At 44.1% G+C, this 27,495-nt stretch overlaps 1 protein-coding gene across 1 annotated transcript in view; it reads left to right on the plus strand.

Moving 5' to 3' along the window:
* RAPGEF5 (Rap guanine nucleotide exchange factor 5) overlaps positions 1-27,495 on the plus strand; it is a gene marked incomplete at its 3' end in the record, with an annotated part of 161,230 nt that overhangs the window by 79,774 nt on the left and 53,961 nt on the right. Inside the window, exons 10-11 of the mRNA XM_082015389.1 lie at positions 16,250-16,356; positions 16,671-16,759. Coding sequence (XP_081871515.1) covers positions 16,250-16,356; positions 16,671-16,759 — 196 coding nt within the window. The remainder of the gene's footprint in view (positions 1-16,249; positions 16,357-16,670; positions 16,760-27,495) is intronic.

The following is a 27,495-nucleotide window of genomic DNA, read 5'->3' on the forward strand; positions in this document are numbered from 1 at the left end:
GTGTTCACTGGGTTATCTTGCAGGTAACTCTTTGTAGGTACACGTTACCAGAGCTGCCTCCCCGAAGAGGAAGGGTGGGTGGTGGAGTCGGGGCATCAGATGGGGACTCGGGAGCTCCCTGTCCTGCACAGGCTTCCTCTGAGACCTTGGGCTAATGACGCAACGTCTCTGTGCCTCAGATCCTCATTCGTACCTGGAAGTGCTGCTTCCTGCTCTCAGGAACGTTGTGAGCGTCGGCTCTTGGGGTGCTCTCCCACACTGATGTGGTGTTTGAGTAGTTATGGAGCATTACAGATAGGCTGAAGCAGCTTCCCTTTTAAAGTCTGAACAGATTGCTTCAGGTGACAGATTTTTAACGTGGGACCCCCAAATCAGGTACTATCCTAAAGGTGGCCTTTATTAATTTTTTTTTTTCCCAGAGGAGCAGCTCTAGCCTTCATTTCAGGAGACCCCTCAAAGTCTGTCTCTCTTATTTCATTTTAGACATTTCCTTGTAGGAACCTAGGCAGGAACTGAAGGAGCATGCTCCAATTTTACAACAGAGCTGTGGGTATCTGTGCTAATTTGTGTGGGATCCGCACCCATCTGTAGAACAGAGTTGCTCTGTTCTTGCACTGGGTGGCCGTGTGCTCCCTGTAATTCGTCTGTTCTCACTCTCCCACCCTCAGCTGTTACACAGACACACATATGTATGTGTACAGATATGACTATTTCTTCCCTGGTGCAAAACGTAGTTTTGTACTATGCAAAGAAAAAGGCTACAATTCCACTACATCATTTTCCTTTTCAGCTGCTGTAGTAATGCACTTAAACTCTGCCTAATATTTATGGGTTAATCAATTGACACATACTGTTTTCATTGCAGTGACATGTAAATATTAAATATTTGTATTAGAAAAAAGCTATACAGTAAATCATGCATATAACTGTTGTTTTAAAATGCGATTCAGTTTTAATTTGTGTGAATGTTCAAGATATATTAAGAACCCCCTAAGAATAGAAACAGTAAAAAAATAGCAATTTACTCATTTAATTATGGTAGAAATTAATGTCTTACCTGCTGTAGCATCCCAGCAGAGATATCAACAAGCTGTAAAAGTTGCTTGACCGTTATAATGCGAAAATTAACTATACCATTGTAGACATTTGCAGTTTTCCTTGGAATTCATTAGCACTGCAGCTTCCGGTATTCCAGTGCTCTCGTGCATGGAAAAGATCTGCCTCAAATGGTTGGGTGCCCAGCCTGCTTGAAAGAAAACCTATTGATTAAGGTCTAAAAATACTTCCCATTCTGGGGATTCTTCATTTGGGCAATTTTGCTAATGCAGCACAACATGTAATATCAATATGCCTGTATCACTTTTGCTTTTATAACAAATAATTTATTCCAATCCTTTTTACTTTTTTTTCCTTCTGATTTGCCATGCACATGTTAAATGCTTGCTACAGCAAAACCTCTTCACTTTCCTACCTTAGACAATATATTTAATGAGCTTTATCTGTATTGCATTGTTAAGGGCAAGGAGCTAGGAGCTAGCTCTAAATAGACCAGGGCTTTTACGAAAATGAAAGCCCTGAAGAGTTGCTTCATCGTGGGAAATCACTGCCAAATGTCGTGTGAGCTCTTGCTTTTCTGGCACACACAATGAAGAGAAACATTTTCATTTTTAGCATCTTGACATTCAGCTTTTTGACTTCTATTGCTTTACCACTTTTTAGTATATGAATGTTTTCCATCAAAATGTATTGTTATGAAATTGCTTATGTTGAAAAAACAATTGAGATAATATAGAGATACAGGTAATTAGAGGCTTAGATCATGCTGTACAGAAACATCTTAATCAGATCAAATAAACCCCTGCATTTTATTTTTAGCATAGTCTAATTTTTAATAAGCTAAAGCTTAAAATCTGATGAATTGGCAATGATTTTGTGATTTGATATTCAGAAAGAATGCGTCCTGAATACCAAATGAATGAAAATTACTGTGGACTATCATTGCTGTGTTTTTGATTTCGACCTTGAAAACCCTGTTAGTTTAATCTTTTCCACATAGCTAACCTTGAAACACGGTAATTAGAAAAAAGCAGTGCTAAAGGTTAGCAATGGTTTCACTTCAGTTACCATGAGGGAACAGTTTGAAGTTATGGGGGTGGAGGGGAATTGTCTTCAATATCTTCAAGTAGCCTGAAAGTTCTGGTGAGGACAGCACTTTAAATGACCATTATGCTAAAAACGTCCTTCTGTGCCGGTGAGGCCTCACGTAGCTAAAGGGAGAGGTGGCTGGGGAACGGGGTTTGAGTGAGGTCAGGAGGATGGGGATGCCCGAGAAGCTGCTAACCAAGCCCCCTTGTTGCTGCGCAAACATCTCCTCCTGCATCATGGGTGTGTGTCCTCACAAAATGTCCTTTGGCACAGCATTGTTTTGGTAGGTCAGGTGAGTATCTGTGTGTGAAGTTTGTACTTCTTATGTCAAATAAATGTCCGTGAGCCTAAGGTCTTGTCCCTCTCTGCTGGCTATTAACAGGCAGCCACTGCACCAGTACAGACCAAGAGTAGATGAAGAAACACACTTTGCAGGGAGAGAGTTTCCTCTGGAATAGGTAGAAGTATAAGGCAGAGACAACAGGGTTGTTTTGTCTTTACTGAGTGGGTAGTTACACCGTTAACTGCATGTTCATTACTTACTTACACTGGGAAAAAAATCCTAACAGAGATCTTTAGGAGCATTAGATCATGATCACTTGCATTTTAAGGGAGCAGAGGAAAATGTAAGGAACTTCTGCATAGGATCACCTGAAAATATCATTGGTTTTATTAAAAATCTAACAGAAACCTAATGTTTTAGATACCTAGGATTTTAAAAATCACTGTGAAATCCCTCCCCAGTCAAATCACTGTGGTCTCTGTGTTTCTGATTGCAGTCTCTTAATCCTCCAATGCCCGTGTTAAAATTCAAAGCATCCGTAAGGCACAAGTCCTCCTGACCTAGTGCTGTAGTTACGATGATGCATAAAATAAATCATTGCAATTACTGAGGCAGTTTCAAGCACTTAGTAACTCAGGCAATTGCTTCTTGAAACATGACTGAACTGAAGAAAGGATCATTAGTTATTTCCCTGGAGTACTTGGATATTGTAACCCTCTCCACAGGGTTCTATTAGGGAGTTAAGACCTGGTCATTTGTTCACACATCTCATTTTATCTTTCCTTTACTCAAATGCTCTGTGACAGTTGATGAATACCAGAGCCTGTCTCTTCTTCACCCACGCCATCTCCTTACCTGTCAAAGTTCAGGTCAAATAGCAAATGACCAACCAGGTGGGAAGGAAGAGCCCAGCAATGACAAAGTAAACAGGTTTAAGAAGTCATTACTGGGAGGACTTAGGGGGCAGGGTGACTTTCTGAGACATATGACATAAAAATAATTTCCTGAGTAAGGAGGAGGAAGTTGATTATATGAGATCTTGAGCTTATATACAAAAAGAGTATAAACCTGTATAAAGCTGTATAAGTTGTATAAAGCTGTATAAGTTATATAAAGCTATGAAGGTCAGGAAGGAATTGAAGCCAAAATGGGGGGATGGGGGTCAGGATCAGAGATACATGAGAGTTTCGGTATTTCTTGGGTGACATCATATGAGTAGCCCATACTATGCTGTCTGATGGTGATGGGATGTGGTGTGGGAGAGAGAGTGAGATCAGGAGAAGATAGGTGTCAGTGGACATTTGCATCCCCAAGGGGATCCCTTGCTGGCTGAAGAGACCACTGTGCATACAGTGTGATATCAGAAGCTGGCAAGTGGCATCACGGTGTGGCTCTCTCTTTCTCCCTACAGATAACACTGCTTCAGGTTGCCTAGGAGGTCAAGAAGGAGGAGATACTTTGAGTGATGAGAAAGGGAGGAATCCAAGGGAGATTGCTCGGGAATCTGGTGTTGATGCTGCTTCCCATGGTGAATTAAAAGGACGGGGAAGAAGCCTTGTGTGGGCATGACAGAGGCTGGAGAAGGGCTAGAAAAGGGCAGCAGGGAAGTACAGTCAGAGCCCGGTGACTGATGGGTATTTGTCGCTTTATGGGATTGGCAGTAGAGCGATACGGTTTGAGGGGGTTGTTGTGGAAAGGGTTGTCTTCATTAGGCATGAAGAGGAGAGGAGACCCTCTCAGGGAGAGGTTGTATGTGTGCTGCTGATAGTATCTGAGCCCGGCAAGGCACGCAGCAGCGTGGTTCAGTGCTGATTCAAGGATAGATCAGATGTCCTTGTTTTGAAGGTGGCCACATCCATCAGAAGGGTGGGGCAGATGGCTGGAGGCAGCAGCAGCTCCAGCGGCCCCAGTGCGATGTGCGGCTGCACGTCTGGCAGCTCCTCACGCCGTCAGGAAGGCTGTTCTTCTAGTGCTTGTTGTGAACGGTCTTCTGATGCCAGGGTACAAAGTGAGTTTGAGAGCTACACTCTGTCATTGGTAAGGTTTCACAGTCTTGATTGAAGTAAATCCTAGCAAAACATTGAATATTTAATCTTTTTTCCAATATTTGTTCCTCTTCTAATGATAGATCTGGTTAAATTACCCCATGCAAAAATAACATTTTGGATTACCTCTATCAACCTTTTGTAGAAGAGAGTGAAATTGTGCATGTTCCTCCACGAAGGAGCCATTCTGTGCGGAGGAGGCCACACAAGCGCACAGATGACTGTTTACTCAAGATGCCTTGCATCTCATTGCAGATACCATGTGATTTACCAGTTGCCATGGTAACGATGCATTTTTCGTTCTATAACTTGAATAAATGTTGAGATTGCCCTTGGTATAACTAACTTACGTCCCTCCTAAAGTTGAGCACGATTGTATTAACTAAAGAAAGGAGAGAGAAAACTCCCAACAATCATACCAAAATAAATTTTTAGAGCATGTAGTTAGTTAAGAAGCAGGTACGTGATCCATCTGGAACAAAATAAAAGTAAGTTAATTTAAAATCGTAAAATGGGAGAAATATAAAATGCTACTTCATAATGTAGTGACTGGCATTGTATATTTGTCTGTAATTTTTATTGTTTGTGACATCTTTGTTTTCTTCAATACATGAAAATGTAATTAAATTTATCACTTCATAGTATTATTCTTTACATAGGTATGCAAGAAAGCACTTTTCTTCTTTTCTTTGTCATAATCTTGCAATAAAATATCTTTATTTCATGTGTTTCAGCTTCCACTTTTGAATGAATTATTGCTGACAACAGCTGGTTAATTGTTAACCCACTTTTTCCTACCCCCCTTATTCTTTTCTTTTTTACTTTTGCTATATTTGGACAACAAACCTTGTACCAAAGGAAGAAAAAAAAAATAATGGAGCCTTTAATTTGCTCCTGTGCATGTAACATTAGAAAAAAGCATCCTGTAGAGAAGCAGTGCGATTTTCTCATTTCTGTAGTAGACATGTGTTGACGTCAGTGAGCATTTTATCCTACAAAATAAATGCAGAATCAAATCTCCTGCTATTAGATGGAAGGCATGAGCTTTATTTTCCCTTCTAACTCCTTTTTCCTTTCTTTTTTGGCAGCCTTATTGCATGTTCTACACATTAGGATGCATTATCAAGTCTGCAAGTGATTAGTGGCTTATCTATTTTTGAATGATTTAGATGCATGAATTAATTAGCAAGAAAAGAACCATTAGAAAGCATTAGTAAAAAGGCTCGTCATTTCAGGCTGTTTTGGAGGGAGTTAAAACCATCATCTGAACACAAGAAAATTGTAATCCTAGTGATTCATGCTTTTTTTTAAAAGAAATCACTGCATTATATCTAACTTAGTTGAAAACAACCACCAAAACACAAGGTATAAACTCTACTTTGTGACTTCTACTGTTGGGCTAGCAGATAAATAAATTGGTTTTATTTTAAATATTAGCTTTGGATCTTTTTTTACTCCCTTACTCAGTGCTTTCTCACACTTGCTCTTAGAAGCCTGTGTTAAATGTCAGTGCATTTGAGAAAGTTTCGTTCTGAAGTTCCAGAGAATGAGCTTGAGCTTTATATAGTGTTCCCAGCTTTAGAGTTTATCTCAAGCCTTTCGCGAGGCCAGAAACAGCTCCTGGCCTTTGCTGAGTACTCTCTCATGAAAAATCAGCTGCATCCTTCTGTGAGTGTAGTGGTTCAACAAAAAGATATATACCTTACAGCGATAAATGTAATGAGCAGCACCTCAGTTTCATAGACGAGTTTTAGTCTTCCTAGTTTGGAATTGTGGCTTATAATGTGAATACTGTATATATTTAATTTTATATTTTTTTTTAAATTAGAGTGATGGCACTGTCAGCATTGAGAGGTGCTATGGACATAAGGCAAGAGACAAAGGTTTCTCTGGCAGACAGTAAGTGGCTAAGTCGGTTTTTAAAAATAATATTTTACTTCACACCAAGTATAAATTGGAGTGAAAGGCAAAGAAAGGAGTCAACAGTCTTGTCTGTTTGACTTGGAGGTTGTATGTGTCCAACGCTGGTAGTTAGAGCAATAGAAGGCTGACAATGTCATATATTTACGGCCGCCTCTCTTCTATTCCTTCAGAAGACCTTATTTATTGCTATGTGCATTTTAAAGCTTGTAAGGCTTTTTGTACACATGTCCTTATCAAGGTGAATATTAGTCTACCTTAATAAATTAAATCGGCTTATGTTAGTGAGCTATCTTCTGCAGTTTTCATTCTTGTGTGAAAGCTGTACGCGGGCTGCCGTAGAAGCCAAGTTCCAGCCCTGTTGGATGTTAATCAAGTTGTTATCTAGTTCCCTTTGTATCCCAGTAATTTCTTGATTTTCACCCTTCTGATGTTAAGATTATTCCCAAGGACAACTTCTGTATATCTAGTCAGTCGTCTTCCGTCCTTCTTTCCCTGAGGCATACGACGATAGTAGTACGTGTTAGCAGTTCTGCGGTGCCTGGGTTAAGGCTGCAGTCCTCCTCGAAGCTCAGCGGTTCTCCCCTCTTCCTGGCCAAGATGTCAATCCTGCAGTTTTCATATCATTTCCCTCGTGCTTGTCACCGCAGCTAAGGTTTGATCCACTGCCACCGACATCACTGGAAGACACTCCGGTAGCTTTGGGATTGAACCGTTACTTCATCTGCGTGCGCAAGGGAGATGCGTCTGGTGCTTGAAATTTGCCCTGTAAGAAACATGACATTCTTGGGGGGAAGAAAGTTTCCTTCCTGATGCTGGTGAAAATAATACAGTTGCAAAACTCTCTTAGGGCAGAAATACAGATTTAATTTTCCTGGCACTCACTGCGAAAACCTTGGGACCTGGACCTCCAGGCTGTAGCTCCAGGCCTGATGAGCTCCTGGAGGGCAGGGGATGCAGAAGCCCTGCCAGCCTGGGGTGGGCAGTATGTGTGGGCGGTGGCGGGGAGCCTGGCAGGCTGCTTTGTGTTCAAACCGATGTGTTCTGGCACTGTTTCAGTTGTAGTGAATCCACATTTTTTCAGTAGGAAAAAAAAAAAGTTGTACTGGAAAATTTCCAGCCCGCTCCACACCCCGCCACACTGATGGCAAGCCCGCTGGAAGGGATGGTTGGCACCTGCCTCTTTTGTTCTGCAGTGAGGTTAATTTGCCCTGGAGTAATGCAGGTTTTTCTACAAATACACATGCTCTAGGGCTGCAATTCTTCCATATCCTGGTATTTTTGAAGTAAGTGCCGCCCTGCCAGCTGTGAGAGAGTGATAACAATATTAATACCGTCCTCACGTCTTTTGTCTCTCTCTCCCCACTCCCGCCTCCTTTCTCTGTTCCCTCCACTTCTGTACGGTTACAGAGAAAGTCTCCTAGGTTGTCCTTGCCAGGGTGGTAGCTCTCTGTCAGGCTGTCAAACTTATCTACTAATAGCTATGAAGGGCATGTGCTTCAAGAAAGGGAAAACCGAAATTCATAGCCTTCAGTTGCCTTAAAAAGACATTTTTCATTATCCGATAAAGAGTTGTGGCGTGTTAAGGTTATGATATCATTACTTTGGTGGTTGTGACACCAGTAATGTTTTTTTTCACGTTATTTTAGAAAATGTGCGCTTTTCCCTGTGTTTGGCCATATTGCTTCCTTCCGTGAAAGACTGATCTGTAAAAGTGCTCTCACCTTAAATGATTATATTTGGAGGTAACTGGAGGCCAGTCAGGGGTATGGACAATTTAGTCTTCATTTAGGGTATTTCTTGCTACTAACATGCTATGAAATGCCACGTGAGGCTCCTCTTCTCTCGCTCCTTTTGTCTTTCTTGAACTACACAGATTTTTTTCCTGTTTTTTAAGTGGCCTGTGCAATGAAACCCCAACCTTGCTTTCAGTGGGACCACCGCTGGGGAACATCACGCGACTGAGCTTTTTTTTTTTCCGTAGGACCTACCCGCAGCCTTTCTGCTCACATAAGGACTCGCATTTAGCAGTGCCCTATTCCCATGAGCGGTTTCTTTCTTCTTAGTAATAGGGAAAGCAGAAATAATCCTACTCTCAGCAGTTTTGGGATTACAGGCAAAAATTGAGTTCCTTGATGTATGACTGTGTAGGGATATTAATCTTTTCCCTGATGCCTGTTGTCTGTCATCTCTGTCTTACCAGCACTGTCCTTTTGACCCTTCTACAAGGATAACTTGTTAGTAACGTTGCCTTTGCTGCAGATACTCGGTATGCAGGTGACAGCACCAACAGTTTTTCTAAAAGGGCTTGTTCTCTGCATTATTGGATGCAATATGCAAAATTGGCTTCAGCAACAAAGGATTTTTATTTTTTCCACATGATGTGGCTCATGCTCATTTTACCACCATTTGCAAAGTTGATAAATGCAGAGGAGGCTGTGTTGAGCCAAATACTGGCTCTTTGTTAGGCATCTCCGAGACAGATAGCTCAGCGTGAGACCACCGGGAAGTTTTGGTATGATCCTTGGGTGCCCTTTGCTGGGGGAGGTGGTGGTTGAATCATTTAAGGCATTTTATGGTTTTATAGACTGGTCAGAAGTCGCTGAGAGCTGAAACAAAATCACTGTGTACCGCATTGTAATGTCATTAGTGGATTTCTGTTTCTTCCAGTGTACTGTGAATTAGTGCATGTTTATGAAACTAGGTTTAACAACTGCAGAGGGAAACAAAAGTATTAGAATGCAAAGAAGAACTGGAGAAAAGTTCATGAGATGAGAAAAATAATGAAATGTAATATGAATATGCTGTGAGCTGTATTTTATAGTGAAAAAAAAATAACACAGCTTTATGCAAGAATTTTTTTTATTCTTAAAACTTACCATATGAAAAGCTGCTCTTGATGTTCCTGCAGTCCTGTAAGGTAATTTTTCCCTTGAAATTTGGAAAAAGTGGTGATCAGGCAACTGACTACAAAATAGGTAGTCCCACTGAAAACGTTTTGTGCTCTGATATTTTAAGTAGAGGTAGAATAGTAGCTATTTTTTATTTTCATCTTTCTAGAATAAAGCGAGGGTAACCATGGCAGAAGAAGTACCAGTCTTCTCCTTATACAGCTGGGATAAGCTGTGCTGGTGACTTTGAAATGCTTTTCTCCTGCTGTAGCTGAAAGTGAATCAAGCCTATTAATGCAGATTTTGGTCTGTCTCAAAACTGAAATACAGCAACGTATTCTGAGCTGGATTGTACACAGAGATCAGAGACATTGTCATCCATCTCCACTTTAATTGTGATGTGTTCATTTCCATTTTCTTGACAAATAAAGAGGAATAGCCTCTAAAGAATAGGGTCATTTTTGTACATCTATTTGTACTTTCGTGACTTTAAGTATAATTCTGCAGTCTCCACAATAACTGATTCCAGGGAAAAACGTAAGTGAAGTCTAAGCAGGCAATCATCTTTAGTCTTTGATAGATGCTGTCTGAAAGAGTGTCTCTTATGGGAGAAGCTGTTGATAGAATGGATTAAGACTTTTTTTAACCTTCTTTCATGTTTGTAATATAAATATGTATTTTACAGCTAGGACTCATCTCATTCTCTACTACTAGCATTGGCAAATGCCTCACATTTGTAAGACTTCATTTTCAGTTGCTTCTAAGAATGGTTGCATCTTATCTGCTTATTCTGGAAGGTATCTGCCTCAGCCTATTTAATTTTTTAATGAAAAATGCAGCCAACGTGGTTCAGAAGCTAAGGGTAAGGTTAGGGGTAAATACTGTTTTGCTATGTTAAAAAAAATTCTGGCAGTATTTCTCTGAAAAGCTTTTATGCCCTTGTACTTCTGAAGTGGGATCTGAAATCCCTTTGGGGAAGAGTCTTTGTTTTTTTGCCATCTTCATAAATATCCACCCAAATCTGGCCCAAGTTAGAGGCCAAAAAATGCAGTTTGTACATACTTGTAAAGAGTTTTCAGAGCTTTGCAGGTTAATATTTGAAGGCTTGGCAAGCTCTGAGCATGCTTCAGCCTGAGCTGTGAAGGGTTTTCGTTACAGACGTAGCTCTTGGCTGTTACAGCCAGGATCTGCTTGTAGTTTGCAGTGAGCCTGGATGGAGCTCTGAGCTACAGCAGCTGTAACCCTGTGACTTTTGCTGTGTGCAAGCTAGTTCTCAATGGGCAGGTTTGGGGACCTCTGTGTCACACTGCGGAGGTGACCGCTTCCAGCCTTTGCAGGGGGTAACTCAGGGTCCCAACAGACAAGGACGTTTTGGCTCAGCTTTGACCCAGTCCCACAGCAAGTCCTCAATATACGGTAAACAAGGCAGAGCTGTAGTGAAGGAGCAGGACATAGTATTAATAAAAAAAAAAAAGTCATGTTCAAAGATGCTAAATTAAAGAATACCAGTGAGTGTTTCCCAGTTTTCAGACTTGACCTTTCTTCCTTTATCATAGAATCATAGAATCTTAGGGTTGGAAGGGATCTTTAAAGCTCATCTAGTCCAACCCCCTTGCAATGAGCAGGGACATGTTCAACTCGATCAGGTTGCTCAGAGCCCCATCCAACCTGACCTGGAATGTTTCCAGGGATGGGGCATCTCCCACCTCTCTGGGCAACCTGTGCCAGTGCTTACCACCCTCATTGTGAAAAATGTCTTCCTTATATCTAGTCTAAATCTACCCTCTTTCAGTTTAAAACCGCTATCCCTTGTCCTATCACAACAGGCCCTGCTAAAAAGTCTGTCCCCATCTTTCTTATAAGCCCCCTTTATGTACTGGCAGGCTGCAATACGGTGTCCCCAGAGCCTTCTCTTCTCCAGACTGAAAAACCCCAGTCCTCTCAGCTTTTCTTCATGGGAGAGGTGCTCCATCCCTCTGATCATTTCTGTGGCCCTCCTCTGGATCTGCTCCAACAGGTCCATGTCTTTCCTGGGGCTGCAGAGCTGGATGCAAGTCTACAGGTGGGGTCTCACCAGAGTGGAGTAGAGGGGCAGAATCACCTCCCTTGACCTGCTGGCCACGCTGCTTTGGATGCAGCCCAGGTTACGGTTGGCCTTCTGGGCTACAAGTGCACATTCGGCTCAGCTTTTCATTCACCAGTACCCCCAAGTCCTTCTCAACAGGGCTGCTCTCAATCCCTTCACACCCCCAGCCTGTACTGATACCAAGGGGTTGCCCTGACCCAGGTGCAGGACCCTGCACTTGGCCTTGTTGAACCTCATGAGGTTCACATGGGCCCATTCCTCGAGCTTGTCCAGGTCCCTCTGCAGGGCATCCCCTCCATAGGTAATAGGAGTCAGGGTTTGATTATAACATCCAAGCAAAAAGGAAAAGAATCGGTCTTTTGAAATGAGGATCTTGTTATTTTGTGGCTTTTGTCCGGCGCTGTCACCTATTTGAGCACCTTCCCTGCACTGCAGTGGAAGGCTGTTTACACATGTGCTTCTGAGCCCCCTTCCGGCCTCCATTCTTGTATTTCACACTTCTTACACAGAAATATTCATGTGTGTGCAGGGAAGCTGCATTGATTCATTTGGGGAGGACACAATCTCCTCTTCAGAACATAAACAGCTCCAGGAATTCTTCACGTATGCCTTTTCCCGTATCTCTCAAGGGCATGCCCTTGCACCAGCATCAAAAGACATAGAAGCAGAGGTGATCGGCATTACCTGATTACGTTGAGTCAGTTTTACCGAATTATGCTATGAAAACAAAATGTTCCTGCCCTCCATAACTCCTAGAGGAGGCAATTTCTTTGTTACTGAATGTGATTTTGAAGCAGATAGCTTGTGTAAAGTTTGCGTTCTTGCATGTTGCCTGAAGATCCACTTTGCCTTTGCTCAGTTGTTTGGCAACAGGAAAATCTGTCTGCAGACTGGATTTTCCATGCTCCATTAAGCTTAGTCAGGTTATCTCTTGAGTGCTGTATTACTTATTACCAACTGGAACCAACAGTGTGGGAGTCTCTCTGGGTCTGGGGTTTGCCAGGGCAGCTCTGTGTCTGGTCCCTTTTTTAAAAAAGCAGGTGGAAGGATACTGAAGAAAAATTCTGTCATTGGGAAGTGCCTGTTTGCATTGCTAGTTAGCGGTGTTTCAACCAAACAAGCACTTCAGTAATGGGTAAGATAAACAAATCTTGGCACAGGTGTCCTGTCCCGTGGAGGAATGATGTGAAAAGGCAATTTCTTTTCAGTGGAGCAGGCTTCTGAATATACTGCGTACATTGTAGAGCTTACTGGGTTTTTTCTGTTAGAAAGTTGTCAGAAAGTAGAGCAGCTTTTCAGCGCTGTATCTAGCAGTGGATGTTTCTCTTAGGAAGAGGGGAGGCAGCACATTCTGGGTGTTGGTTTTGCTTTTAATTCATTAAAAGGCCAAACTCAGGAATTCAAGGGACACAGAAATATCCCTGACTGATACCAGAGTTACTGGTTGCTTTGGCCAGAGATTGAGTTCTTCCCTGTCAATGGCAAATAACCCAGAAACCTAATGTCTTCCGTAAGTAAGCTGGCACACGGTAGCTGTTTTCAACACTACTATACGAACCTTCCCTTCTTCTGCCCCACTGGTAATTCAGAAGGTCATATTCCTACTCATGCAAAGCGTAACCTGCACAAGTTAAGGCCTGCTAAGCAAGGACTTCCAGCTGTTCCATTCCTATAGCATATAAATATTTATACCACCCCAGGGTTCCTTTCATGCTGAAAATAAAGGTAGCACTTGTCTGCTGTTAAAATATATTACCCAGGAGATAAATGGCTTATCACAGTATTAGGAAGATGGATGAGAGGAGTGGAAAACTAACTATAATACTAGTTGGAAGATCCGCTGAGTCCTAAGGGCCTTACTGTTTACTTGAAACTCCTACTGGGGAGTGACGTTGAGGTCGATAGTGCTGTGCTTAGCTATCAAGAGATGATTAATTAAAAGCTGTAATAAATGTGAAATATAATGGTTGACACACACAGGGCTTCATGGACACTAGCTAAATTTCCCAGTGTGGGTAAAGTGCACCGGGGGTTGATTATAACATCCAAGCAGGATGCAGTTTGAAGGGACAACTGAGACAGGGCGAGTCTGCAGAAGTTGACTCGCTGAAGGGCCACCTGCGAAGCGCGACAGCGATTAACCTCTGCGGCATCTCTGGGGCTCTACCCGCTCCTGTCCCACTGCTGCGAAAGCACGCGTCCAAACCTATTCTGACCCAGGCTGCTGGGAGTCATTTCCCACCCTCAGCGCTGAAACTGTCAAATAGGCAGCATGGGGGGCCGAAAGCTGAGGTGCCAGTGTAGCGTCACCGGAGTTTGAACTGGGATTCCGCTGTTGATGTGCAGCAGTAGCCTCTCTGCCCCAATCATCTGCCCGGCCATAAAATGAGAGAGGTGGTAACGCCGAGCGGCTGTGCTGCTGCGTGGTCGGTGCAGGTTGCTTAAGCAAGGGCTGCGTAAAGGTCTGAAAAAGTGCTGGGGGTCTTCGCTGTTAATCGGTGGCATGATGTGAACGTCTCTTGAATCAGTCTGCTGACTTTTAGGGACTCAGTTAGGGTGCTGCCTTGCTCTTCAGTACATGCTGCTGGCACTTGGGGGCCCCTTGCATCCTCCTCCTCATCTGCCACTGGATTTAGATGGAGCATGCGGAGAGCAGCCCGGTTTCCTTCCAGCGAGAATTAATTATTTCACGGACCATTCAAGACTCCGATAAATGAAGCGTGCCTTGATGTCATTTTAGAATAGTATCTGTAGTGGAATCAGAACTTGTAAAAATTGGGAAAATACATAGGACTTGTCTTCGTGTTTTGCTTTGTTCAGGTTAGTTGTTGTTGCTTGTGGTATGATTAAAGGGTCTGACTGAACACAAAAATACATCATGCATAAGTGGGATTTTAATTAAATAATAATAATTCTTCCCTTAAAGTGAAATTGTCTTTAATAGAAGATAGCCAAATAAAGAAACTCTCTATCTCTCCTCTTTTTTGGGAAATAATTATCATAGGTAATGAAAATCCAAATTGAACCTGATTGGCCTTGGTTTTGCACAATTTTTGTCTTTCCTGATAAAACAGATTGATTTTTCTCTTCCTTGAAATTGATAAAACAGGCAAGGACAAGAGGAAAAGCCTTATGAAAATCTCACCACTGAGACACTGTATGCAGTTAAATTTGTGTACAGTTACCCAAAAGGTTTTTTGAAAATGTTTCTGCTTGGTGAGATGCTGAAGCGGGAACACTGTCTTCCAGAACAACCATTGTTAATGTCCCCTCAGTACGAGAGCACTTTCCCCCTCCCAGTGCTCCCTGTTGACTTGCTGCCAGCTGCTCATGTATGTAATGTGTATGCTTAAAATCCATTCCCATATCTGTGGAAATAGATAGTTTGTACAAATACAGCACCATACGTCACATATATGCCCCATATGTGCTGCAGTTTGGCATCTCAGTGAGCACAGGGAAATGAGGATTGGGGCTATTTTAGAGGATGCCAGAGAACAGACAGAGAAATGGAGAGATTTATTTGTTTGGGTAAACCTCCCTGTTACTGAATTGCTTTAATGCTGCACCTGTTTCTTGTTCTTCCTCTCTTTCTCTTTTGCTGCTTCTTTCATTGCAGCTTTTCAAGTATGTAGGCAACAAAAAACCATGGCCGGTGAAATGGAAGATTACAATTATGCATCAGTATTCCTGTAACGCGGCTGCTCAGTTATGTCCCCTGGGAGCGTTACACTGAATATCTGACATTAATTGGCTCAGTACCTGTATGTCTGACCTTGCAGAAATTTCATAGATCAATTCTACATGTTGTTTACTGATAAAGAAAACTTCTTCAGGGCAGGGGCTGCATATTTGGGCATGCAGCAATCAGACGCACAGGAATAAAATAATAGAGGGATTCTAAAGTGGTTTCTCTCCCTTCTTTTGCTGAGATCTGTTCCTCAGCAATTTTTAGCCCACCTGAAGTCTTTGTCACTGCTGCTTGCTGTGCACTTGATGCACAAACGCTGTTTTTTCTCCTTTGAGTAGTACATGTATTGCCTTCATACATGTGTTTGACATACTGAACGATGTAACACAACCAGGTCAGAATTAGAGGAACAGCAACCGCTGGATGTACTGCTGTTGAAACAGCTGCCTCTGCTGTGTCGCTCACGCTCCTGTGACCCAATCCTCCAGGAGGATCTGGCAGGGGGGCTGCGAGCAGCTTTTCGGCAGTCTCCCTGTTTCAATGGGCCCTGCTCAGTCAGCAGCAAATCCTCACCTCCTGCGCTGCAGAGTCAGCTGGCTTTGGCTGCTCCGGGGACGAGGGCTGCGTGTGCAGAAATGGACGATTGTGCAGCTCCCTTCCCTTTAAGGGAGCCAAGAGGGAGAAAGTTAGTGTCCAAATCGCAGCTTAGCCGAGATTCACTGGCCTTAACTTTCTGTGGGGGTGTTTGTTTCCCAAGTTAAAAAGTTGTTGAAAAGGAGGGAGATTTGTACACAGAGTATTTTGAGAGATGCTCAGGACTGTATGTTGCGTGCCTGTCCCACTGCTTTCACTGCCTTTGTTGGAGAACGGGAGAGAAGCGTTACGGAAGGTGTATTCTGCCGGTGTATCACTGGAGCTCGGGAGCGCCTGCCGGTTTCTGACTGTTGCCTCCTGTCCCTGCTTTATTTGACCGGCTGGAAATTAAAGCAGCCATCACCTCGGGGACACGGAAACCCGCAACCTCCCCCCACGCCCGCATTAGCACGATGCCAGCGCCGCTCACAAAGGGGAGCCCGTCCCCTGGCTCTGCCCCGCGGTGCCAAGAGCCCCCCTCTCCGTGTAGACCCCCGGCGGCGGGCACTGACCGCGCTCTCTCTGTCCCTCTCCCCCCTCTTCGGCGCACGGAAGGTGGACGATGGAGGCGGCGGCGGCGACCGGGCGCGGGAGGAGGCCGGCGCAGCGCTGGTGCTGCGGAAGGTGTGGTCACGCAGCCCGGCCCCCGAGCGGCGCGGGAGGTAAGGCTTCCGAGGCTCCGGGAGCGCGGGGCTGGGCCGGCCGGGCCGGGCGCGGCGGCGGGCGGGGCGGGGGCGGCGGCCCGCGGCAGGGCGATGGCCGCCGGGGGGAGCGCCTAGGGGGAGCGGGCCGCCATGGGCAGCGGCGGGGTGCGGGTGCCTGAGGCGCTGGCGGGCCGCGGCGGGGAGCGGCCGCTGCCCACCTTCGACGTGCCTTACTTCAAGTACATCGACGAGGAGGATGAGGAGGACGAGTGGAGCAGCCGCTCGCAGTCCTCCACCGAGGATGACTCCGGGGACTCTCTGCTTTCCGACAGATACGTGGTGGTGTCGGGGACGCCGGAGAAGATTTTGGAGCATCTCCTCAGCGACCTGCACCTGGAAGCCGCCCAGGACAAAGAGACGGGTAAGGAGCGGGCCCGGCGGGGAGGCGGCGGCGGCCGGGGAAGCGTCTGTCCCCGGCCCTGGGCGGGAATGGGGGAGAGGGTCCCGGAGGCGGCAGAGCGGGGCGGCTCAGGGGTGGCTCCCGGTGCCCGAAAGCTGGCCGCTAGCTTGATATTCCACCCGGGAGGACGCCGTGAGCGTGCGGCAGTCGAGGGGCGGCAAAGCGGGGCTCCCAGCCCCGGGGCAGGACCGCCAGCGGTCGGCGGAGCCGCGTACTTGGCGGCAACTTGAGCCTCTTCCCCGCGCGGCTTTGGCTGCGGCGGCCGCCTGGGCAGCGCAGGCTGCGGCGTGCGCGGAGCCCGCCGCGCTCCCGGCGGAGGCTGCCCCGGCTCCTGGGCAGCGCGGTGGCTGTGCGGGTGACGGTATTGGCTGCGCACTTCAGCCTCCTGGCTAAGTACGCGTTTTGCCACCGCGCCGGTACTTTGGTACATCTTCTGTGTCATAAGCGCGGCTTATAAACTCCCCTTATAACCCGGGACACAGCCTGACGCTGTGTGTCTTCAACCAGAGCTTGTAATTTGTTCCAGCCTAGGGCAATTATTATATTGATCGGGCTACTTGACATGCAGTTTAATTTCAGCTGGATCTCTCGGCTCTGTGCGCAGCTTGCTGTCACCACGAGCTCCTGGGGTAGTTTATCAGAAGTGACGTGCAACCTGCGATTCATAGATAGTTTTAATGGCACTGGCCGGGCTGGTGACTTTCGGAGGTCCCGAATACTGAAGAGCTGAGGACGGCAGCTGGCTGGAAGCAGAGCTGTGCATTTGATCGTTCCCAATAGGGTTAAAACGCATACTCCTGCTGCCTATATATATCTTTTCTCTCTCGACAAATGAGATTACTGAGAATAAACACACTTTAATCCTTTTAAGTGACTGAAAATATAAATAACATCTGCGATTCCCAGGGGAACACCAGGATTGGGTTATCGGAACAACTCATTAGTTTAATGTGGGACAATAGGCATATTCCTAGTGCTGATGCGTGAATGCCCTGAAGAAGCATATAGAGTGTCTGCTGGTGATATTATTATGGTATTCCTAGTGCTGCTTTTGTCTGCCTAGACATTAATATTTAGTGCAGAGAGAGGCTGTGATTGTTTTCCTTCCACAGATGCCCTCAGACTAGTTCTGGGTGTAATTTACTTGAGCCAGCTCTTAGGCAGTGTAGTGAGGGTCCTTCGTTGGCCCTTTAAGGTCAAATGTTAGACCCAGAATAAGTTTCCCCATTAACGTTTGTCATATGCAGATTGAGGGACATTAGCTGCCCACCTTTATAGTCCGCTTCGTCTTTTTTTAATGAGCTTATAATCTTGCTGGAAAACAACGACGTTTTCACTGGTGATATGCATTATATTTTAGTGTTTGTACGTACAAAGCACACCTTACGTAAAGCATTAGGTGCTGTACACATCCTCACGTGTACTACCTTTTCTTTCTTTTCTCTTTGCTTCCTCTCCTATCACCGGGAGGCTGTTCATACCTGTTCTTATTGTTATAGAGAGGGGCTGGTAAACTGCCCTTAAAACAAATGCTAAACCACTACTTGCCTGGTTGTTAGCAGATGGCAATGTATTTAAAGGTTGATTGGCTTCCCCCCTCCTCTTCTGCCTTATCCCACCTCCTTTTAGAAAGAAACAATTAGCTGTGCCCTGTAGCCAGGGTTAACTGGATCCTAGGGTCAGAACAAAGTAGCTGTGGCTTCAGTTTTTTTGCCAGCACAAAGAAGTGTGCTAAACCTTGACCAGCAGTCTTCCACTTCCTCAAGGGTAGTTCCTCATATGCTGTTTTCTTCTGACTTTTTTAATCTGGTAATATAGAACTTCATAAAAATGAAAGACTTTGGGAGTTATGTTTCCCAGTAGTTTTTTTGTGGCAGATGCCCCTGTAATGGTTTTGATGAGTCTGATTTGCCGACTCAGTGGCATTTGGCATGAGGAAGTGTGGGATACTGGCTGTACATATGTACATCTTTGTGTGTGCACCTGAAGGCATCCTTCTGCCGTTTGTGTGCTTCGATTTGCTGTTCTTTGTAGGTATTTTTTGTAGCTCCCGTCTGTCCCGTCTCAGAGGACAGTTGAGTTGAAGAGTCCCACAGGCTTGTGTTTTAGCAGGCGTAGCTTTGCAGAACATAAAAGGACGATGTTGTACCCAGCTGCTGCTCCTGCTGTCAGTTTGCCAGTTCCAGGATGACTTCCTTGACCTCCTGTTTTCCCTGCAGCCCCCAACCCGGTTTGCTTATTTGTATCTATAGAGAACATGAGGAAGAGTTGTTCTTACATACACTGGTGTGCAGGGGGCTGTTGTTCTGTTGACCCTTTGTGCTGCTTCCCAAGGAGGGATGCTTTGGATGTTTTCATTCCAGCCCTTTGTATAACAGATCATAACTGCAATCCTCTGTGGTCATTAAAAAAAAAAATTCCACTATTTCCTGGGGCTAGCATGATCATGGGGCACCGCTTTTTATAAACACTGACATGGCTGAATCATGCGCCATGATAGCTCCCAGCTGTCCTCCATTTTCTAGCCCAAGTCAGCAGGTACCACTTGCAGTTGGGAGAGTAAAGGGAAGCTTTGGGGCTGGGCTGGAATAAACTTAACTGGGGTCTAGCCCAGGCCTCAAGGCTGCCTTCAGCTGCTGCTAAACCTGTAGCAAGATACCTTAAGTGCTCTGCTGCGGCATCCTCTTTTATAAAAAACAGGAAGGGACGCCTTTTCTTACCCAACCTGCAGAAATGTCCCAGTGTCTGTGATGTGGCTGAACGCTGTTACAGGAACTGAGGACAGTAAAAGGGATATCGCAACGTGCATGGGTAGACTAGTCTATTGCTCAGATGACTTCTGTAGGCAAGGATGTCTTGAAAGCCTGAGGTCTGCAAGGCACTAAGCTTAGGTGTTTAATAATAGTTTAATGACTGTCAAAGAGTACATGTGAGTTCTTGTGGCATCTTCTTAAATTGGGGCTTGCCAGTAACGAAGTCTTGCCAGTCTTCCATCTCAAAGGGAGAAAGTTTTCATCTTGCTGAGTTACTATAACCTGTAATGTACCACCCCTAAGGAGACTGTTCTTGTTTCCTACCATGACATGGCTGGAAATTTTAAATTTCTGTAATGGACAACTTTTCTGAGTCATCTGTAAGGTTGTTGGAATCACTGGGGGATGTCTGCTGAGCACATACTTTAGCGGGCAGTTTGAAGTTTTAAGAATTGAACAGTGAGACGCTTCAAATATGTCAATATCCTGACAGAAAATGCAAGGCATACCTCCTGGGCTAATCCTCATCTAGGATGGGTATTTGAACAAGTAATCTCTAAGAGGCCAAAATTTAGCATCTTGGGATCTCTAATCCCTTCCCATTGACTACAACATTTCGTCAAAATTACTGTCTTCTGCAAAAGCTTTTATTTCTTGGGCATTAGCAGCATTTCCTTCTCTGGATATTATCCTCATCTAGTCTTTGGAGTATCCTCTGACTGATCTCTATTCAAACATACCAGCTTGCCTCGCAGTGTCCTTGGAATGCCACAGTGATCATCACATCCACCAATACTTCTTCAGGCCTGCTTGGATCCCTTGGATCATTTCCTTCAGGCCACTGGGCCACCTCTCTCAGGCAGCTTATGCAGAACATAATCTCCCTTACCACATTTGATGACACTACCTGTCTCTTGCCTCCCTACTGTGGGATTCATTTTAGGGAATGAGTAGGGAGAAGAAGAGATTGATTTGTGAAGGTCTTTGAGAGGAAGAAGCAGTGGGAAATGGAGACCCGGAGAAAGTATGTAAATGAGGAATGGTATGACTGGAGCAACGTGGGTCTTTTCAGTGGGCTGGGTGAAAGGGACTGTGGCAAGGGGAGAGGCATGATAGTTTTGTTAGACAGGCCAATCACAGAAGTTAGGATGGCAAATGATGAAAGGCTTGGAGAAGGGATAACGGGACAGAAAAAGAGAACAAATCTTCACGATGTAGCAAAAAAGATGCAGAAAGATGTAAGTATGGTTTGGATTTCTTAGGAATAGGAAAAGAAAGGAGTAATGACCTTTGCACCATGCTGTGTCAACTTATCTGGGACTGTGCGTGATCCTTGGATTAGTGGGACCTCTACCTTGTCACACAGAAGCAGTTTCGGCTTTAGGATCATAACGTAGCATTTAGGAGGGGCCTTCAGACCATGTTTGTTTGTCCTAGAAGCGCTATGTAGGTAAGGGTTACTTTTGTTTAATCCATTCTGTTTCTACACTTGCACCAATGACACTGCTTTGATGTCAGGTAATGGCAACCTCTGTGGAACTGTATGTGACCTTTTAGGAGAATGGTACTGTCTTGCATGAGCTGATCATAGTCAGCTGCTAAATGGTGCTGCCAAAAAGAGATATAGCTCTGCCTCTTCCAGCTTTTAGGATGGGGAGAATAATTGCCTGCTAGCCCTCTCTCTTACGAGTCCTTTGTAATGAATGACATGCTGACTGTCATGTATCTGTGGGATTTTGTAAGCTTTTCCCCAAAGTCTTAGAAAAACTTGGTGTACTGAGTGGGCTAAATGTATATTACTGCCACACTCATAGAAGAAGAATAAGAGTTTAGCGGAGTTAACATGCATGGAGCAACATCAGCGTAAGAATAGTGGAAAACCTAAAATAATCGTTTATCTCAGTGTTCGGCATGAGAGAACCTGGGGAGGTTCTCGCACAGGACCATTACTTCATGTAGCATGACTCTAAGCTGTCTCAAATTGGTGCATCAGTAGAAGTAAGTTTAGAATAAATCAATAAAATGAATAGTAACAAATCACTGGGATCAGATGTTACTCTCCCCAAAGACTTCTAAAGGAACTTGGATATGAAATTGCTGAACTCCTAACAGTGGTGTATAATCTATCATCATATAAATCAGCTTCAGTGGCAGAGGAAGGTAGAAAATGTGATGCCAATTAAAAGACATGTTTCTATTTGGGGAACATCTAAGCAATAAGGTTGTCATTTTACCTTTACAGTATTCCAGCATAAACTGGTGCTGTAGTCAAAAGAAGCAGCTCAGCCTTCCCCAACCACTCAATCCTCCTGCTGCACTGGTCCCTCTGTGCCTTTACAGCCTGTCGCATGACTCTGTAGCAGACCTGAGTAGGGAGCTGATCCTGGTTGATACTAATCAAGGAAATACTGAATTATTTATTTTAAGATGGATTAGTTTCCTGATCCACTTCATCTGTCGGTGGTGCAAAGTTTGCCCCTGACACAGGGAGAGGGTGGCAGGGAGGGGGAGATGCCCAGGTGAGGACAGCGGGAGAGAAGGACTGGTGCCTTTAGCAGCTGGGCTTGCTTGCAGGAGTTTGATTAGGTGCAAGACTGTAGCGTAAATTATGACTTTGTGGTGGGAAATTGGGTGGCATTACAGTGGAAGAATTGCATGCAGAAATATTGTACTGAGGGAAGGGAAATGGGCTTTTTTTGCAGAGGTAGGTCAGATCTTGTGTATCCTGTAGAGCTGTTAAAGATCTGAAGGAGTATGAGGATATAGAAGTTCTGGTTTACCTATATCTTATATTTGTATTTCCAGAATGCTTTTGATAAAGTCTCTTGCCAAAAATGCATAAAGAAATCTAAAGATCCTTTTTGTAAGGGTAAGATGCTTTTCAGGACTGATGATCACTTAAAAGAGAGAAAATGAAAGGTAAGAGTAAATTGTCAGTGTTTAAAATAGAGAGAAGTCACCATGAAGACTGTGGTGCTGCTGAGCGTGGGATAAAAACTGAAGTAACAGCATGTGCTGATAATAATAAATGGTTGAGGGTCTCATGATTATTCTCTTCACATGGAGAAAGCTCTGGGGAGACCCTGTTGCAGCCTTCCAGTACTTAAACGGGACTTATAAGAAAGATGGGGACAGACTTTTAGCAGGGCCTGTTGCAACAGGACAAGGGTTAATGGTTTTAAGCTAAAAGAGGGCAGATTCAGACTAGATATAAAGAAGACATTTTTCACAATGAAAGTGGTGAGACACTGGCACAGGTTGCCCAGAGAGGTGGTGGATGACCCATCCTTGCAAACATTCCAGGTCAGGTTGGACGGGGCTCTGAGCAACCTGATCTAGTGGATGTCCCTGCTCATTGTAGGGTGGTTGGACTAGATGGCCTTTGAAGGTCCCCTCCAAGCCAAAGATTCTATGATTCTAGTGTCAGTGAAGCCATGGTTTCACCTTTGGCAGCCATGCAAGATGATATTCTTGTACACCCTGTTATCCCCACCTCTGACTGCCTGTTTGAGCTGTTGTATTGTCAGTATGACAAACTTTGCTTAGGTGGCTCTGCAAGGTGAGTCAGATCAGGAAGCTGATCCAACTCAAAAATAAAGTCAAGAAAGTGGAAAGAACAGGGCAGTGTAGGACTGGGAAAATAAGTTGGGAGTCGGTCCCCTCAAACCAGCCCTGTGGCTGAAGAAAGATGAAAGGGATAAAAATCTGCGTGACTCCATGATAAAATTGCAGATGAGATGCAAGTTTGAAAAATGCAAAGTAATGCATTTTCTAACATGGAGAAAAGGAAATCCTTATTATACATATTCAGCAGAGGTGCTGAATTGGCTAATATCATGCAGAAAATAGATCTTTGGAGATAGTGTGGATAGTTCTTGGAAATTTTTGAACAGCATTGATCAAAAAGGCAAACGGTATTTGGGACAATTGGGAAAGAAGACAAGCAAGAACCATAGTTATACCATTGTATAACTGTGTAATATGGTATGTATAATATGGTTCCTTCTTCTCCACCAGCTCAGAAAGGTTGTAAATGAATGAAAAAAAAGCTTGAAAAGAGCACCAAAGGCAATTAGAAGTATAGATTAAATAAAACTAAGAATAAACAGTCTAGGTCGTCATAGAAAAGCAATTTCTGTAAAGGAGGCATATGGTGATCTGTGAGACTATGAATTCTGCGGGGAAGGTGAGTTTGGAAAGATTACTCATGTTTCTCATAATGCGGGAAGTGCTTGGTAACACAGTGAAATTATTTGGTTTATAGCTAATAAAGAGAAGTTCTTTTCTGATATGATGCACAGTTAAACTGTGAAACTAATTGTTGTGAGGATTTTGTGTAAGCCAAAGACTGGAAGGTTTTAAAAACAAATTAGGCAAAGTCCTGGCAAAAACTCCGTCACTGCAGTCATGTCAATATATAAATTCTGATTTGGAAAGTCTACGTTGCCAGTTGCTGGAAGCTAGGAGGGTATATCAGAGAAAGATAACTGTATTTGTATTTTTCTCAGTTTTTTTTTTCTTCCCCTGGGCATCCTCTGTTGCCCGTATCAGAGGTCTGGTTCTGTTTTATGGGGATCTTTGATGTAACCCAGTACGTCGCATGCAGCACGTTGCAGTTTGGAAGCAGTTAATCAGAATCTAAGGTTATCGTAAGATACTAGTTCCTTCACTTGGACAACTGAGCGAGTTATCAGTTCAGCTGGCAGCAGAGAGTGAACAGTTTCTGCTGAATGGCTTTGCAAATGGCGTGGTGGGACCTGGAGCTGGGACGAGAGAGGCAGGAGCCCTGGGGATAGCATGGGGTTGGGACCAAGGCTGCTGGCAGTGACACTGGCTTCTGTTCAAATGGGAAGAAGATCTGACATCCTGCAGCTGTCCTCCTGTTCATTGCCATGTAGCCCCTTCTTCTCTGCTATACTTGGTTTGACCTTGTGCCAAGTAAATCTAAGTATCTTAGTAGGAAACTTTTTTTTTTCCCTTTGGTAGGATTATTTTCTGTCACATTAGTGAGCTGAATCAGCCTGCAAAAGGAGTGCCGTGTCTGGGATTCACTACAGACAGCGTGTCGCACGCTGCGGTGCCTAAGCTAATAGGAAATGCCAGCGAGGGGAATGTGTCTTAAGATGCTGTCTCCTGGCAGGAGCTCAGACAGTTATTTCTGGGAAATGAGGACTCAGAGCCTGAAAAAGGTGGTTTGTGGGGTTTTTTTTGGTTTGGTTTGGTTTTTTTTTTTGCACTTGTGCACTAAAGCTTGTTTAGGGCAAACTTTGGGAAGGGCAGAGGCCGGGGATGCTGCTCCTGGGTTGTTTCACCATTCGATCCAATGATTGGGAATGTAGAGGCAGCATGGGGACTGATGAACATCCTTAGTAAGCAGGACATTGTCTTAGTGATCAGGACTCTCTCTCTAAATACTTGTATTTTTTCAGTTCATCGCCACAAATAGCTTTCATGGTGTAAGCATGCCTAGCACAGGAGATACTTTCAAGGAGGGAAAGGAACCGAGGTAGCCATCAGGCAAACGCGTGGTTTCAGTGTGCCCAGGAGCACCTAGGCATCTTTTGGCATCTCGGGCACCTAAACAAATTTTTTTGCACCTTGTGCAAGAACAGCTTGGGACGATGGTAGGGCCCCAGGTGTTTCATGTATTTTGTGTTTGAATCAAATTTGCAGAAGAAAAGCTACCCACTGTATATGATTGGTCAATTAGATCATAGTATTCTTATTTCCTCAGTCTTTTCTCTAATTCTGTGCTTCATTATAGCTAGTTGTTACCTTTTGCTATGTGAGAAAGTGATAAGGAGCCATCATGAAAGCCTAGTGTGAAACCATTTATTATGAAGATGTGCACTGTAGACAATATCAGGGGTTTTGATGATCTTACCAGTTTAAGCAGAAGGGAATCGGGAAGTGCAGGTCTAGCAGGAGAACTTTTTTTAGGGGTGAAGATCAATAATTTTTCTTTTGACAGTGGAAAAAAAGGCTTTTAAATTTATTTATTTTTAAAGCTGTAAAAGGCAGAATGTGTTAATTTGTTGTACTGCAGAATAGACTTGGGTGATACAAACATTTTCATGAGGCACCTGGGAGACAAATTGTTTTGACACTGGGAATTTGGTAGGGTTTCTGGAAAGCCAATGTGACCCTAAAGAATTTTGAGCAGTTCTTTGTAAAATCACTTTTCACGCTAATGGCATTGGAAGTCTAGGTGATACAAATTATGAAACCAATGGAGTATTTCAAATATATGAAAGGATATATGGTCATATATATCTCTAAATTAACAGATGCGTTAAGTAGCTGAGATTATAGACATGTTTGTATATTTGATTTTTTTTTTTTTTGAACTTTTTTCAGAATAGGGCTTTTGATAATTGATGATTGTCTTGTGTTGTTAAGCCAAGAAGTGAGCATGGAAGGGATAAAAAAATCTCAAAAGGTTCTATTTTAAAAAATGCTTGTATTTTAGTGATAAAAAAGTAATAGAACTTGCCTCTTAGTTTCTGCCTTAGTCTGAGTCCTTTTCTAATTACCTGACTGTGGCTAGTCAGCGGCAAATCTAGCACAAATAAATATTGTTGCCAGGTCAGATGGCTAGGACTGAGGGCCCTAAAGGAAAAAAGGAAAACTGAGTCACTGCACAGTGGTGATGCTAAAGAGATCTCACTTGGTGAGGGAGATGTCATCTTAGAAGTACACCAGCCACTTGGGTTGATTCCCCGGGCTGGCTTAAATGCTGCACTGGAGGTTGGGTCAGTTCCACAGCTGCAGGTTTGCAGGCAAAGCAGGCCAGATGCCTTCTGTTACAACTCATGTCATATTGGTTCTAGCGAGCCCTAAGAACGTCACAGGCAAAGGAAGTCAACGTTGATTGGGGCTTAGCAAAAAGTCATAGCCAAATTCTGAAAGGATCTGAACTGTGGTAACTCTTACTGGCTTCTGTCTGCTGGAGATCCCTTCCCCTGAGGCGGTGGGATCAAACCACCAAATGTGAAATATGTAAAGGGAGAGCACAATGCCTACTGGGAAGGTGACACAACTTTCTAGATCATCTCAGCCCCCAGATACAGCCCTGCCTTCATGTTTTCCCACAATGTGGCTCATTGAAGCTGACTAATTATAAAACATATACAGTTATCTCAAAGTTGTTGTTTCTACTAGAGGAAAAGTGAGACATGATTTATAAGAGAGTAGCATAAGAGAAATAGCAACAGATGGTGTGTGGGTTGGCAGGTCAGTTAACTTGTGAGAGTAGGAACTGGAAGTGCAAAACCGAAATACCGGTGTTGCTACTTCTTATGAAGTGTCCGCACATCCTGTTCCTTCAGCGGGAGACACAGACCATGCAGTCCTTCGAGCAACCACGGTGTCCTTCACCACAGGTCTCCCGTCTTTCCTGGGTGTTGGCTCATCCTCACCACTTAGCATTGTTCTCCTTTGCTTCCTTCTTAAGGCTTTTTGCTATCAAGCCCTGACCTGCAGACTATTGAAAAGCTGGACACTGTCTCCAGTACTCTCTTTTTATGTTCCTCTTCCACAACACAGAGATTCACCACCTGCTGATGTAAGTAGGGGTGTTTGTCCGTTAATGACTCCTGTGTTGCTATTAGCACTTAGTGTGATGGCTGTTAAGTCAGAAGCTCTTCTCAGAAGAGAGCAAAGCACCCCTTCCCAAGAGCTGACTCTTTGTAATGTTAAAAAACTCTGATGCGGTGCTCTGAAATTCAGAATTTTTTGGAAGGAAGCTTTCATGGGGTGGGGGAGTTTTTATGTAAGAATGCTGAAAACATAAAACTGCATCTTGACATACTTGCTGCATCTTTGAGTCCAAGAATACAGTTCACACACTGTCTCCAGGGTTTGAATTCCAGCATTTCCAGTGCTCAAAGTTGCTATAATACAATGATTTTTTTGTTGGATTAACATTTTCTGAGGAGTATAAAG

This window comes from Phaethon aethereus (genome assembly GCF_964289735.1).
Source record: "Phaethon aethereus genome assembly, chromosome: 2".
NCBI lineage: Eukaryota > Metazoa > Chordata > Aves > Phaethontiformes > Phaethontidae > Phaethon > Phaethon aethereus.